The sequence below is a fragment of the Tenrec ecaudatus genome, chromosome 10 (genome assembly GCF_050624435.1).
Source record: "Tenrec ecaudatus isolate mTenEca1 chromosome 10, mTenEca1.hap1, whole genome shotgun sequence".
Classification (NCBI taxonomy): domain Eukaryota; kingdom Metazoa; phylum Chordata; class Mammalia; order Afrosoricida; family Tenrecidae; genus Tenrec; species Tenrec ecaudatus.
Window position 1 is genome coordinate 112,933,982 of NC_134539.1, and position 15,879 is coordinate 112,949,860.

Below are 15,879 nucleotides of genomic sequence, written 5' to 3' on the forward strand. Positions count from 1 at the left end.
GTGATCAGGGCCTGTGTGTTTATACTAGCAGTCCTCCAAGTGTGTCTGCACTTCAGGAGGTCTGGGTGTTGGGTCAGTGCTCAGCAGTGAACCCTGTGTGTGATGGGTGTGCGAGGCCCCCAGTGCGTGGTGCAGAAACCCTGACAGGAAGCTCAGGGCACTGCTGGACTGAGTCTGACACAGACTCCTGGAGGGTTGGTGTGCAAGTTCATTTGGTTCTTCTCCCTCCCCACCCCCACCCCCCACCCCCGCCCTGCCCTGTATGTCTCTGGCCACATTCCCTTCCCGACCAACCAGGACTTGGACTTCTCCAGTGCCCACAGGGCCACCTTCCCAAGGGCTCATGGGTCAGGAGTGTACTTCCTGAAGATGAGCTCCAAGGAGAGAAAGAGGTCCCACGGGGGCCGGGGGCAAGACTTTGAGCTGGGGCAAATCCCCCAGAGGGGTTTCAAAGCACCATTTGGCATCTCGCAGTTTCTGTGGGCCTCAGCCTCATGAAGGCAAGCCTGGAGTCACACTGTGGGCCCTGAGCCCTCACAGCGGGGTCCTGAGGCAAGCCCCCACAAAATGAAGGATGCTGGCAACTGGATGCAGCCCAGCAGACCCAAAAGCTACAGGCAGCAGAAGCTGCAAGGTCCGAAACAGACTGTGCTAGATCTGGCCTGACCCCACTGGATAGTCCCTTTAGTTCCCAGCTGCCTCTGGTGCAAGGGGCATTGTGGGCTGCCTGGTAATCCCCCCATCCCCACCCCCCCACACACAAGAGCCTTTGCCCACCCCCCTCCAGGCCAGGAGGGGCTCTAGAAACAGGGTGGGAGGGGGTGTATTGTGCCTGCCTGTGCCTGCTGTGTCAGTGTAATGATTTTTAATGAGCAATTACCTTTAGTCATTCTCCTAATTTCTGAATATCAATAAAGTTAATTAAACTCTGCATGTGTGAATGTGGCCTGGGGAGCTTGAGAAGGTGGAAGCAGCGGGGGGTGGGGGGGGCCGCTGAGTTGCCACGGGGTCTCCAGAGGCAGGCAGAGATGGCCTCCTTGGCTGTGTGACCTTGGACTACTGCTCTCCCTCTCTGAGCTCCGTTGGAGTGTGTGCTGGGAAAAGGGAAGAGGGTCTACTCACTCTGCCAGGACCTGGGAAGGGTGTCTGGGTGGGGAGTCCCGAAGGAAGAAGGAGAGAAAAGGTTGGAGAGCTTAGCTTCCAGGACCCTCAGTACTGCAGGGGTTAACAAATCCAGGCTGCCTCAACCTAAAATGGCAATGGCTGTTTCCCTGAGAAGGGAATGCTTTTGTCTGTCAGTGCAGGATTCTGACAGGCACCTTCCTGAGTCTGGGGACCGCCAAAGCCAACACCAGATCCTATCTCCTGTCCCCTCAGCCTGGCACTTTGCCTTAGGAAGTGGGAACTGGGAAAAGGCCCACGGAAGAATGCTGGGTTCCCCTCAGAGTCCCAGATGTTAAGATACAGACAGGAGGCTCCAGGGCTTCTGAAAGCTGGGGGGGGTGGGGGTGATGACCCAGAATCTGCAATAAGGATGAGGTGCAGGGGGGCTCCGTTGTCTAAGGACCCCCACAGTCCTAAGCCCATCACATTTGGCAGGCCCTGGCTGTGGTCCCGGGCCTCCTCAGCAGGGCAGCAGCTTAAAATGCCTTGGGGACCCCTTGGGGTGCTAAATGGGGCTCAGGAGACACAGAAGAGACTGGGCTTAATTGGAAACTGGGCTTAATTAGAAATTAAGCTTCTCCCTGCCATCCTCCTCCCATATCTGCCTGAGTGTGGGGGCAAATCAAAAAGCCTGCTTCCTTAAGCCCCTCCTAGTCTCACCAGAAGAGCTCTGGTAACACCACAATTAAGGACTCAGGATCTAACCAAAAGGTTGGCAGTTCCAGCCTACCCAACAGCTCTGTAGAATGACCTGGCGCTGCTCTACTCCTGTACAGCTCTCTGCCAAAATAGAAAAACCCCACGCGGGCTGTTCACACAGTCCCATGGGGTCTCTATGAGCCAAGCATCTAACAATTAACAGTTTCACTGTGGCCCCAACCACCCAGTGCAGCTCAGGTATGCTGCGCCCTCACATGGGCAAAGCTGTCATACAGGGTTTGTGCCCCACTTCCACCACCACCCCAAATGAGCAAAGAGTGCAGAGAGAAGGCCTGTACGCAGGGGTGTTTTTAGGTCAGACAGAAGCTCAGGCATCCCCGTGGGGTCTCAGACAAGCCCCTGGCCTCTGGTCCTCCACCTTCTGGAACGTTCAGTGTAAGACTGCACCAAAGCCATTGTCGCCAAGCCTAGGAGAACATCAGGAACTTACAAGGCTTGTCACTCTGGGTGCCTACTTACCTTGCCTGTCCTCCAGGAAGGAATGCCAGGATCTATGTGCATGAGGCTCCTAGGGGACCCAAGCTGCCAGCCCTGGGCAGCAGTTGGGAGGTGGGAAGCAGGCATTAAGAGGTCTCCCAGGCCCTTTCCAGACTTGAGTCTGCAATTCCAGCAGGGAAGCAGCAGGTCCAGGATTAAACCCACCCAGCGCAACCAATAGGATTCCTGCTTCAGTTCCCCAAACAAGCAGTGTTCTCAACAGCCTCTGGGCTTTTGTCCTTCCCTCTGCCTGAAATTCTTTCCTGTCCTGGATGGTCTTTGCTTCAGCTCTCAGCTTAGCTAGGCACTTCTTCAGCTCCGATTTGTGGGGCACCTGCTGTGTGACTTCTCCTGGCCTCCAGCCTGAACCAGGGACTCTCCTATACACCTGATGGTTGTCTGCTGTGCTCCCCCACCCTGGCCCCCGCCCCCAGCAAAGCTGAACTAAGGACAGAGGGCACCGTGTCTGCCTGGTTTACCCCTAAATCTTGGGCCAGCTCCTAACTGACTCCTATTTGGGAGAAGTTGAGACTGAGCTGGCTGGGTGAAATAGGAAGATGGGCTCACGGCAGCTGGAACTGCATCTTAAAGCTCCGCTTGCGTTTCAAGCACACTATTTTTACATAGATTGTATGTTAGGATTTTTCCCCTTTCCTAACGGTTGGCCAATTATCCCAACTGTAAATTATAGCCTTTACTTAGTTTTTTTCCTTCCACAAATTAAGCTGTCATGCCGGCAGCGTGAGGTGGCTTGGGGGTGGGGTACTGATGGCCAGTCTGAGTACCGAAGCTTCTCCCAAACCACCCGCAAGGCCACTGCTGCTGGTGTCCCAGTGGCACATTGCCTAGCACATGTCCACATTAAGTGCATGTTGAATAAATTCATGAATGTTGCACAGGGAGCCAGTAGCAGAGAAAAGCTCAGATCCCAGGCTTCCTGGCTCCTCACCTGGGACCTCAACTGACTGAGGTGTCTTATATGAACTTAATGACTGGGGGCAGAGGTCAGTGGGCAGGAAGCCCCATTTTATTGGGCTGCATAGCCCCCTCATCGCAACGTCGGACTCACCCCGATCCAGCTTGGAGGGAACAACATGGAACCTTGGCAGCAGCTCCGAGCATAGTCTGCCCTTGAATGGAGAGGCAGGAGCTTGGGAGCCAACCAGGATCATGACAGTTCCACAAACCCTTGACAAAGTCCTCAGAAAGCAAGCCCTGGGGTACAGCCATTCCCCCACGCACCCATTCCTCGACTCCTTCCACCAATAGATACTGAGGTGTGAGGGCCTGGCTTAGGTTACTCAGGGATTCCCTACACAGCCTTCCACGTGCCTCTTCTAGTTAACACTCGGACCCAAGAAACGAATGACCCCCCTTCACAGATGGGGAAACTGGCTTTCAGAGAGCATGAGCGTCCTCGCTGTGTGTGTGGGTTTCCCAGTCAGTAAGTAGAACGCCTACTCCAATCACCCCTGTGCCTCTCCCAGCCGACGTCGTCTTTACAGAGCGCTGCTCTATCAGAGCTACCACTAGTAGATGGCTTTAACCATCAGAATGCCTTCTCTCCGTTTCGGAGGCTAAAACCTCCAAGTCATGGTGCCAGTTCTGGGGAAGGTCAGCTGCAGGGAGGGTCAGCTGCAGGGAAGGTCAGCTCCAGGGGAAGGCTTGCTCTCTGCCCTCCCTGAAGGAAGGTCCTAGGCTCCTTGCTTTTGCTCCTGGGAGATCTTCACAAGGCTTGCCCGTCTCTGCTTGCTAGCTAGTTTTGCATTTAATCTCCATTAAAATCTCAAAAGAGGTTGACTCAAGACCCACGCTACAGGGATCCTGCCTCATTACCATAACAAAGGCGATCCCATCCCAAATGGGATTATAAATGAAGGTACCGAGGGGGAAAAATATATAGATAGATTATAGGCACGGGTTGGGGGGGATGGAGTGGGGGAAAAATATATAGATAGATTATAGGCACGGGTTGGGGGGGATGGAGTGGGGGAAAAATATATAGATAGATTATAGGCACGGGTTGGGGGGGATGGAGTGGGGGAAATATATATACACATATATATATGTATATATATGTATATATATATATATGCACCAAGGTTAAGATTTACAACACAAATTTTGGGGCACACAAATCAATCTCTAACATTTCATCATTTGGAAATGTTAATTTCCAAATTCCCCCTTAATTTCATGTCCTTGGCACATACAAGACACACAGCAACATCACCAGGTTACAGGATGGTGACACAGGTGACAGTCAGAGGGGGAGATGCCAAAATGACTGTCTACATCATTTTTGTGCAGTGTTTTAGCAGAAATTTATTATTTTTAAATAAATATTTTTGTGAGCCCAGTTTACATGTATTAATATACCTACAAGGCTAAGATTCTTTGTTAATTTTTTTGACCTTTCTAATGAGCTCAGGTCAGAGTTGTGGATCACACCCAGTTACAATGCTGCTTCCAATCACCCGTGTTGTTTGAGTCGCTCTCAGTGTTTTCATAGTCCCTGATTTCCTGTTGTTTTAGCTACAATATTGTGGTAAGTAGTATTGGCGAAGCTCTATCAATAACTTTTTTTCCGAGAATTAAATACTAATTAAAGGAAAAGGAGAACAATTAGAAAAGACTTCCACTCGGTTGCTAATGTTGTAACTAATAATGTTGTAGTTCAGTGTGGAGAGAATTTACAATTTTGGTTTCAGTACTTGCATAACCTAACTATATATAAGCAATTTATAGTTATTTGAGTATTTATCCCATATGATTCTAAGATTACATTTAATAATACACATGACTAAGGATTCTGTATGGTCTGCTCTGAGAGGGGATCCCCACAAGTTACTGCATCGGAAGACACTACCCCTAGCAATGCCACTGACTACACATTGACCCCATCATCCCTAAAGGCTTACTTACATCAACTCCAAGTCCCAAATCTCATCTTCTGAATCATCTCTAAGGTGAGATTTGCGGTCCATCCCATCCTGTGGCCAAATTCCTCCTTCATCTGTGAAAATGTGAGACTTGTATTTACGAGTGTTTGGTTTCCAACGTCCAGTGGTGCAATAGGCATGAGGTGAGCATTTCCAGTCCAAATGCGAAAAATTTGATGGAAAGAAGGAATCATGGGCCCCAAGCAAGTCCAAAACCCAGCAGGGTGATTTCAATTAGCTCTCAGTTTGGAGAGAACCCTCTCTTCTGCGAGCCCACCGGGGCCGCGGCCCCAGCCTGCACATAGATGCTGGTTGTAGGCCCCTCTTTCTGGATTTCTGGTGAATGTCTCTTGGCCGTGGGGTTCAGCTCCACCTTCTGGGCCCTCTGGGATGGGGCCCCATTCTCCTAGTTCATCTGAGTGGTGACCTCATCCCCCGCGCCCCCAGGCTCCTGCAGGCTTCATTTTTTTCTGCCCCTTGAGCATGGCAGCCCCTTCCCTCTGCTTTTGGAAATGGCTTTACCCCCCTGGCACCCTTCCTGGCAGCCCATGACCCAGAACTCTGGCCCTGTCCTTTGAGATCCAAGAGGCCCTGACCCCACCCTTTAAAATGGATCAGGCCCTGCTTCCTGTGTTCCTCCCAGGAATTGTGTGGTCTCGGGAATTGCTCCAGGGATGGCCCTATTCTTTTATTGGAAGCACCTTTGGTCACTTTCCTGCCCATAGGATTCCAATCCAACAATGTTCTCTCTTTTAATTCTTTCTCCCTCCGTCCCCTCAGTCTAAATGGTTGCGTAGGTCCATCACCCACAAGCTCCATCTCTTTAGCAAAAGCATCTGTAGCCATGTCCTTGGTGAGCTTTCTGAAACATACACCTTTGGTTTGTACAACAGAATTTTCCAAATCTTTAACTTCCATTTTCATCCTCCACAGTTAATTTTAAGCCCATCTCTTTCCTCTTGCATTTCACTATAAAGAGCAAGGAGAAACCATTTTTTCCTTTAAATTAAAGGAATGTGTCTTAACTTGTAATTTTATTTATTTATTTTTAGGAGAAACCATTTTAATATCTTACTTATCAATTTCGTCAATGAGATACCCAAGTTCATCCTGTATAGGTTCTACCTTCCATGGACAATTTAACTATAATTCAGACAAGTCCTTTGCCACTGCATAAAAGGCATCTCCCTGCCCCCGTTGTTGTCCAATCATGTTTGTCATCTCCTGTTAAAGCTTCATCAAAGGCACATTTAACATACACATTTCTAGCAACAGATGAATTCTCTAAAACAATAACTACCCTCACTTCTTACCTAGCCCTTACCAGAATTGCCTTTGATGTCCATAATTCTACCAATAGTCCATCCAATGCAATCTTGGCTTTTACTATTAGGCACCTATCTTGGTTATCTAGTGCTACGATGACAGAAATAGCACAAGTGGATGCCTTTGTTTGTTTGTTTGTTTGTGGGCCAGCATGCAGACATTTATCCTCTCCATTCAGGAGGCTAGAAGTCCAAAATTCGGATGGCAGCTCTGGGCGAAGGCTTTCCCTCACTGCTGGTTCTAAGAGAAAGTCCCTGTCTCTTCAGTATCTGTGGGCTTGGTGTCCCTTAGAGAGCTCTAGGTACCTTGGCATCAAATTTCCTCCTGGGTCCAGAAGGTCCTCAGCTCAGGGACCCTATGTCCAAAGGATCAGATCCACCACCAGTTTCTCTTCGCTGGTGTTTCTGAGGTCCCTCTGAGCTCTTCCAGCTCTTTAAATTCTTGTATATCTCAAAAGAGATCGACTCAATATGCAGCCTGACAGAGGTTAGGATTTATAGCCCAGGATAATCACATGAGATCACAAAATGGACAATTACATAATACTGAGAATCCTGGTCTAGCCAAGTTGATGTACATAATTCAATCCAAAACGGCACCTTAAAACTCTTCATCTCTACCCACCCCCCAAGCCAATTCCAAAACCACTTCCGAACTGTAGGTATTTAGAGCAGCCCCCTATTTCTTGATGGTGTCATGTCCTGTCTTAGTGCTGCTGTAACAGAGAAGCCATAAGGAGATGGCTTTATCAAACACTAATTTCTCCCAGGGAAGGAAGCTAGAAGTCCACATCCCGGGTACTAGCGCCAAGGGAAGGCTCTGTCTGACAATTCTAGAGGAAGGTCTTTGTCTCTTTTGGCTTTTATTTCTGGGAGATCTTCACGTGGCTTGATATCTCTCGTCCATCATTTCGGCTTGCTAATTTTTGTTTCATTTCTTTTGTATCTCCAAAGAGATCAACTCAAGACACCCACAGCACAAATTCTGCCTCAGTAACATTATAAAGACAACCCTTTCCCAAAGGGTATTATAACCACCATGGACATAGATGTTAGGATTTACCATACATTTGGGGGCAACACCATCCATGCCCCCAGCCTCAGGGGCAGAACTTCAGTACAGAAAGATGGGGACCCAGGAGAGCATCACTATTCAAATAAAAATAATAACAGCAACAATCATTCCAAATATTTACGAGGTACCAACTATGCACCAGACATACTAAGCGCATTATATACATTAGTTTATTTAGCTATTATATCACCTCTGTGAGACAAAAGCTCTCCGCATTTTTATAATCCAAGTTCAAGTCCATGTTGTCAACCACAAATGCTCCTAACTTTCCTCAAGCACTCGTTTCCAATAATGGTGGCTATTTATCCCCCTGATGTCTACCCTCAATCGGATGCTGGGGACATTTGATCTTGCCCAGCACTTAGTGGCTGAAAGCCAGGTGAGCTCCCCTCGCTGGAGTCTTACTTAGCCCAGAGATTGGTGTCTGTACTCTATTCTCTCGCCCTCTGGAGACCTTGGTGACTGAGAGGAACAGTCACTCCTGTCCTGGCATCCCGGGTTATCCCTCTCTATCTCCCAACCTTCACCAGGACCCAGCTCCCAGGTGAGACCGCTCAGGCTTGCCCACAGCTCCAAAGGAGGGCTGAGTGCCAAGCTTCTCTCCACCTGCCTCCCAGCCTCCAGCCTCCAGTCTCCAGCCTCCAGCCTCCAGCCCTGGGAGAGGAGGGTCGATGCGGCAGCCACCGGCAGTGTTGTTACCCATTGATTGTTGAGATTTCTCGGCGGGCTCTGGAGCAAACAAACCTGCTGCTTCTCCAACAACAGTCCCTGGCTCAGCCTGCAGAGTCTGCAGTTTGCTGGGAAGCAGGCTGGCCAGGGGAGGGGAGGGGAAGGGAGTCCCTGGCCAGGCCCAGCAGAAAAAAGGGGCTCTGCCAGGAGGTGAGCAGGGACTGAGCAGCCATGGCCAAGGGGACGCGGGAGACCAGGTGAGGATGCAGGGTGAGTTGTAGACCCCATGCATGCCTCTTCTGGTCCAGCCCCTGCATTTTCTGCTCAACCATGTTTCCTTCTTGAAATGCCATCCTGAGTCCTCATAACCCCAACGAGGCAGCGGAGGTGCAGGGCTCCTCCTCCTGCACTGCAGAACCCACGCAGGGGGTCCCCAGTGACACCCCCAGCAGGAATCCTGACCTCCTGGCTTCAACCCCAGCCTCTTCCCTCTCATCCCCACTAGCTCCTCTCTCCAAGTTCAGAACCCTCCCTCTGGCAGGTCCCTGGGCTAGGAGGGCACCACTGCAAGCCCGGTGAGAGAGCCCCCTCCCTCAGAGGCTCATTTGCATGGGGTTTTATTCCTCTTTGGAGGTTGGGTCCTTGTTAAAGGCACAGCAGCAAACCCTGCCCTCCACCTCCTAACCCAGATCTTTACACACACACACACACACACACACACACACACACACACACAGCTTCAGTCCCTCCCTCCCTCTCTCCCTCCAAGGCCAGCAGCTGAGCACCAGCTCTTTGTCCCCCAGGCAACCACCTGCTGAGTGTCTGACCTGGGTCCCACCAGCCAGCAGGTGCCCAGGGAGCCCCAGGACCTGAGAGATGTATCAGGCTGTGGGGGGTGAGGGGACAACTTTCTCTCAGGGGGAAGAGGTAACCCCGAAGCAAGAATAGACTCAGGCATGCTGGTCAGGAAGCCAGGACCCCGCCGGGGTTCTTGTTGGTAGAGTGACCTTGGATCATGTGTGTCGCCTCCCTGGGCCTCCCTCCTGGATGCCTGGTGCCGCCTCGCCTCACCTCTTTCAAGGAACAGCTTCGGAATTGAGGTGAGCAGAGCAGGTCGTGAGTGGAGATGAACCAGAAGCTCTCCGATGGGCTGAGTGGTCAGGCAGTCATGGGGGGGCTCCAGCCGATGCCAGAGGAGCCCTGGGGTGGGACTGCTAAAGCAGCGAAGGAATGGAGGTAGCAGGCAGTCCAGGAAGGGGAGGTTAGTAGTGCAGAGGCCAATGTTTGAGGTTCTGGGGGCCTCACAGCCCCTCCTCTTGGGGTTTTGATGGGCATTGGCTTAGACTCCAACACCCAACCCCAAGACATGTGCTTCTGGCCCGAACCACCAGCCTCAGCAAATGGAAGCCCCCCGCCTGTCATGAAACCCTACTACCTGTCCTACAGGGTCACTCTGAGTCAGAATCTACTCAATGACAGTAAATTTGGAGTTTTTCTGAGAAGAAATGTGGGGGTGGGGTGGGGGTGGGGGTGGGGGGATAAGGTCAGTGTCAATGGAGGACCCAACATGAGAGAGATTCCTGAAAATGCTCACTAGACTCTCCTGCCCACCCCCAGGCCTGGCCCTCCTCCTGCCCTCCTCCCCTCTCTCTGCCTCCTAGCTCAGGCTTGGAAGGGTTGGGGGATGGGAGTGCTACTGAGACCTCAGTCACCTGGTTGGTGCCCTAAATCAGATTCCTGCCCCCACCCCCATCCCTGATGTTGCCTCTGGTGGCCCCCTGATCCTCCCAGGTCCTGGGTCTCAAGCAGAGAGACAGGGGAAGGGGCAGGACAAAGCCTTTCTCAACTCCAGTTGGCCACACACCAGCTTCCAGAGGCCCCTGGAGGTCAAGGCAAGGTTAGGGCAAGGCAGAGACCCGGGAGCTTGGAGGCTGTCTGGGATTCGGGGATCCATGGCTGGGTGCATCTGTCCTGGGTGTCTCTCTGTCCACATGCCCCTGCATAGCTCTGCACGTCTGTCCTTGGATGTCTCTCTATCCCGGCATCCTCCAGGCCGGGCCCAGATGTAGGCTCAGCAAGTCCCAGCTTGGGCTGGTCTCTCCCTTTCCCCAAGCTCCCGCCCCCACTTTTCTTCCCCTAATCTTGGGCTCCACTGACCCCTCAAGGAGACTCTAGCTGAAGCTGCTGCTGCTGCTATTTTTAGCAGCTCTGCACCCCTCCCTTCCCCCCCCCCACTTAGGCTTGCCAGGAAAAGTGGAGGGGACAGGCCAAGTCCCAGGGGCCGCACAGACTGGGTGGAAGCGGAGAAATCGCTCCCCCTGAGCCTCACAAGAACTCATAGGCTGGGAGAACTGGGTCACAGACCCAGGGCCCAGGTAGGGGTCAGGCTAAGCTCCATCTGACTTGCCCTGGCTTTGAAGAAAAGACCCTGACTGGCCCTGCCCCCACAAGTCCCCAGCATCTGGCATCGGTGGGGTGGTGGAGGGCCCAGGTCCACAACTCCTCTCCTGGGCCATTTGGAAGTTAGGTCAGAGCTCCTAGGTCACCCCCATGCCATAGAAGCTGAAAGGGGAAGGGAGGGGCTCCTGGTGTCTAGGTGGTGTCTAGGGGTGGTGTTCCCCACCCTGGGACCTCTGTATCTACCTTTGAGCTTCCAGGAAGGGCTTCCCTAAAGCCCCCCAGTAGACCCCATGGTGCTCCTCCTTCTGACCCCACCACTGCCCTTGGAACAGAGGCTGGGAGAGGGTGTGAGCAGGGAGTGGGTCTGGCCTCTCAGAGGGGTACCTGCCTGGAGTTGGGAGCTCTGGTTTCTGTGTTGTCTGTGTGTCAGTCCCCAAGGGAGATCACTTCCACAGTCGCATCAGCTCTAAGAGCCTCTGTCTTTCTGCACGGGGTTGAGAGGAAGAATTAGACTGGGTGAGTGGGGGCCGAGCTTGGGGCCTGGCACACTGCAGCTCCGAAATACCGAGGAGGGGGCTTCTAAAAGCTCATGGAAAACACATTATCTTCCCTTTCCATGTTTCCATGAATTTTCTGAATCCCCTTACTAATTCCCTCTTCTTGTGTCTCCATCCCTCATTCCTACCAAGCATGTGCGCACACACGCGCGTGCACACACACACACACACACACACACACACAAAGCGGTCTTCCAACGCGCAGATGAGATGGAGCAGGAAATGAGAGATGTAAGGTCTAGTGTGCCTGTGCCCCACCCTGTCTGCTCCCACACTTTCACCCCTGCCCATCCAGCATTGGTCATTGATAAAGGGGCCCATATTCAATAACTTTCTCGAAGTATGGGAACACCAACCCAGCCCAGAGAGGGCAGGGCAAACCCAAGGTCATGCCCCCGCTAACTGGGAGATCTAACTCTGAGAAGGCCTTGGAGAACTGCTCAGCTTTCACCTAGAAATAGACTCCCCGATGATTTCCAGGAGGAGGTGGGCAGAGCCCATCCCAGCATTCAAGGTCAGAGTAGCCCAGGCATCTGGGCTAAGGACCCTCCAAACCCCAGCCATCTCTCTTAATCCATCCCCCCTAATCCACCCCCTTGGAGAACCCGCTGACCGAGGTAGCCCCAGGGCAAAGTTCACCAATGTGGGACGATGGCTTAACCCTGCTACCCAGAGCCCTCCTCCCAACTGAAGCCCACACAAGCTCGGGGTCACTGGGTTAGGAGTTGAGATTACAGGGGGCCATAGGGCCTGGGAGTAGCCTCAGGGATGTTGGCTTTAGGGGTGCTGGTCTGGGACACAGGAGAATACCTGCTCTTGGGGTCCTGGCATCAATGGCCCTGCCTTGCTGGCCTCAGTGATTGTCTGAGAGGTGTCTGGGGCCAGGCCCTGGAGCAGAGGATGGGGTTGGCTATGGTGACTCCTTCTCTTCGAACCACCCCAGGCACCTGCTGCCACCACAGGGTGAGGTTAGGCTGGGCTGGACCTGGGGGTGGCTCCAGGGAGATGCAGGTTCTGCCTCTGCAGCCCATGCAGAGAAATACAGCCCATGCTGCCAGGGGTGTTGGTGGAAGAAGTGGGCTGGTGTTGGGGTGAGGGTTGGGGGTGGGCGCTGGCCTGAGCTCATAGCTTAGAATCCTATCCCTTTAGCCACCCACTCTACCCTTTCACATTGGCCCCAGCAGGTAGCTCCCTAACATAGCAGGCAGGAGAAGGAACTGAGGGGCCTAGAATGATGAACAGAGATGCCCCGAGGGAGGGAAGGTGGATTCCAGCACCCCATCTCTGTCCCTACCTAGACCCTGTTCCGACCACACTACTGGCAGCTGGCATCATTAAGGTAAGGGTACCATAAAGGGTGCCCCTACTTCTCACCCTGTCCTTTCCAGCTTGCCCATGGGGGCTCAGATCAACTCTACTGTCCCCCAACTCTAAAGCCACCCCTTCCTCTGCCTCGAACCCTGCTCCAGACCCCGCAGTCCACCTGTACTGCCCCATAACAGTGGAACAGCCAGCCCAGGCCAGGTCCCCCTAGGGTCTTGAGGCCAGCCAGCAGGCAGGAGAAAGAACCCAGGGCCGCAGGGGAAGGTGGAGCACGCAGCAGGTGACGCTGTGGCAGAGGCCTCATTAATCACCTCGCCAGCCCCCAGCTCTGCAGTGGAGAGACCATATTAGATTTTAAATTGGAAAGCGGAGAACGTGGCTGCGAGCCGGGAGCTACCTCTTACCCCGGACCCCTGGTCACAGCCTCAGGGGAGAGGGCAGTGGGGAGAAGAGAGCCATGACCCTGAGAAGCAACCCACTGCATCCCCCTGCCCCATCTCCCAGCCCAAGGGGCTGTCCCGGGTCGATGCCCTGGGAAGGGGGCACAGCAGCCACCTCGGGAGACACGCACCCCTTCTCTTAGGAGCCTCGGTTTCCTGGACTCAAGGTCTGTGAGAAGCCAGGTTCTGAGCGCAGGTAGCATCTGTTAGCAAGTACAAATGGTGATGTCTTACGGCTGTGTGCATGTCTGCACACACACGCACAGACCCACACACACCTGCAGACCCAAACACATACTCTCGGCGCGTGTGCACACACGCACGCACAAATAGCAACACGAGGCAGTAGAAATTTTGAGCCCAGGCTGAGGAGCAGACAGATCCGGGTTAAACGCCTCAGTGGCCGGGTGCCTTCTGCATGAACCAGGACGATTTCCTTTGCCCCTCGGCCCGTGTCTTCGCCTGAAGCGTGTTGAGCTACACTGAGGGTGGCCGCTCTGGGAGGAGGTGCATGCTGGCTCAGAAGGTTACTGAGTCACGTGGGTACCCTCCCTGCCCACAGGGCGCAGACTGAACAACATGGCAGGGGGAAGTCACGAGAGCTTCTCTGGGGAGGGAGTCTTCACACACTCTGGCTCCAGCCTCGGCCCAATCACTGGCGCTTGTGCCTGCCCTGCACCTGTCTACAGTCCTCTTCAGCTGGCTCTGCCCAAGCTCTCAAAGTGGCCCATCAAACACCCACCTTCTAAGACCCAGTGTCGGGCCAAACTAGGGATGAAGACACTCAGTGAGGGGCTGACAGCCCAGCTCTCCTCTCTGGGTTTTGTGCAAACCCCAACAAGTCCCAGGACCTCCTGTCCTCTCTCCTAGCCCAACCCAAACCCCAGTCTTCCCAGGCTCAAAGGAGGGGAGGGGTCCCTGCTACCCCGTCTTCACTTGTTTCCAGATAAGGAGGCGTTCCTGCCCTTCATCCAATTGCTGTCAAGTCGACTTGGACTTGTGGTGATGTCATGTCTGTCAGAAGAAATCAAGCTCCATAGGCTATTCAGCAGCTGACTCTTCAGAATTCTCTCTCCAGGCCTTTCTTCTAAGGCACCTCTGGGCATACGTGAACCTCCAACCTTGGGGGCAGGCAGCCAAGACTTGTTTCTCCCCCTTCAGAAAAGCCCACTGCCATCAAGGCAATTCCAATTCATAATGATCCTAATCGGACGGAATAGAACAGCCCCATAGAATCCCCAAGGCTGTAATCTTTACAGAGAAGGGCCCCCAGTGGCACAGTGGGTTAAGCACTGGGCTGCTAACTTCAATGACAGCAGTTCAAACCTAACAGGTGATCCTCTGCAGAAAGAAGAGTCCGTGTGCTCCCATAAAGATTTGCCGTCTCTGAAGCCCTGAGGAGCATTTCTGCTGTGCCCTGTGAGGTCACTGTCGATCAGTGGGTTTGGTTTTTAATCTACACAGAAGCATATTGCCACCTTCTCCTGTGGAGCAGCTGGTGGCTTTGAGCCTCCGGCCTTGAAGTTGGAAGCCCATTTCCTAATACACCGAAGTCCTTTAACCCACCCGACAAGCCCCAACCCAGGGCCAGGGAATGGATGTCTACTCACAGGACAGGGTGGAACTTCCCCGGTGGGTTTTCGAGGCTGTAAGTCTTTAGGGGAGCAGAAAGCCTCATCTTTCTTCCGAGGAGCAGCTGGTGGGTTTGAACTGCGGACCTGCCCGTTAGCAGCCCAATGCCCACTCAGGCCCCATTTTCCGTCTTCAGAGAGGTAAATGCCATTGTTTGAGAAATCAGGCTCGGGAGCTGTCGTGTTCGTTACGGTATCATGAACCACATGTGGCTGTTTAAGTTTAAATTAATTAACATAAAATTACACTTTCAATTTCTCAGTCTCACTAGACATTGCAAGTGCTCACTAGCCACGTATGAGACGCGCGGGCGTAGGCCATTTCTCTCGCTAGAAACAGAGCTAAGCAGCTTCAGAGCTAAGCCAGCTGGGTTTGAATCATAGCCTTGGGTAACTGCATCTCACTGTCTCCCGTTTCCTGTCTATCAAATAAAATGATTAAAATCCCCACCTCATAGGGTACAGTGGGGAGTAAACCAATCTTTTGAGTCGATTCCAATTCATGGCAACCAAATGTGTGTCAGGGCAGGGCTGTGTGCCATCCAGTATTCAACGACTGTAATTTGCTTTGGTTTTGTTCTGACATCACAGAAATAGGACACCAGGCCTTTCTTCCGCAGTGCTGCCAGGGGGATTTGAACTGCCAACCTTTTTGTGGGTAGCTCAGTGCAAACCATTTGTGCCAACCAGGGACCTATCGTGGGAAATATGTGAGTTCACTCAGATTCAGCGCCTTGAGTGGTGCCAGGCATGTGTCAAGTGCATGGTAGACAATAGTTCAAAATTCTCATCCACAGTCCTTCATGGCTCAGGGGCTCCTGCAAGGCAGGGGCTTCCAAACTTTCTCCATTGAGCACATGGTGGCTCAGGCTAGGGAAGGGACTTGAGAGAGGGATCTAGCACACCCCGAGGGCAGGCCCAGGATGAGTGGGTCTACTCCTCTATACGAACAAGAAGACCCCCAACCTTGGAGACCCAGAGTTACCACCCCCACTCATCTAGGAGGCAGTGAGTTCACTGTCCCTGGGGGCATGGCTTGGAAGGCCCCTTCCTCCGACACTCAGTGTTTTCCTGGGCACGTGGGGGAGGCATGAGATGCTCATAAAGGCTCAGATATGGAGGTTGGAACGTGGCCCAGAAGAAGCAACCTCATTCA

General features: G+C 52.8%; 1 protein-coding gene across 1 annotated transcript in view; it reads left to right on the forward strand.

Moving 5' to 3' along the window:
• Positions 1-567: 567 nt before the first annotated feature.
• SEZ6 (seizure related 6 homolog) overlaps positions 568-15,879 on the forward strand; it is a 44,009-nt gene continuing 28,697 nt past the window's right edge. Inside the window, exon 1 of the mRNA XM_075559614.1 lies at positions 568-634. Coding sequence (XP_075415729.1) covers positions 568-634 — 67 coding nt within the window. The remainder of the gene's footprint in view (positions 635-15,879) is intronic.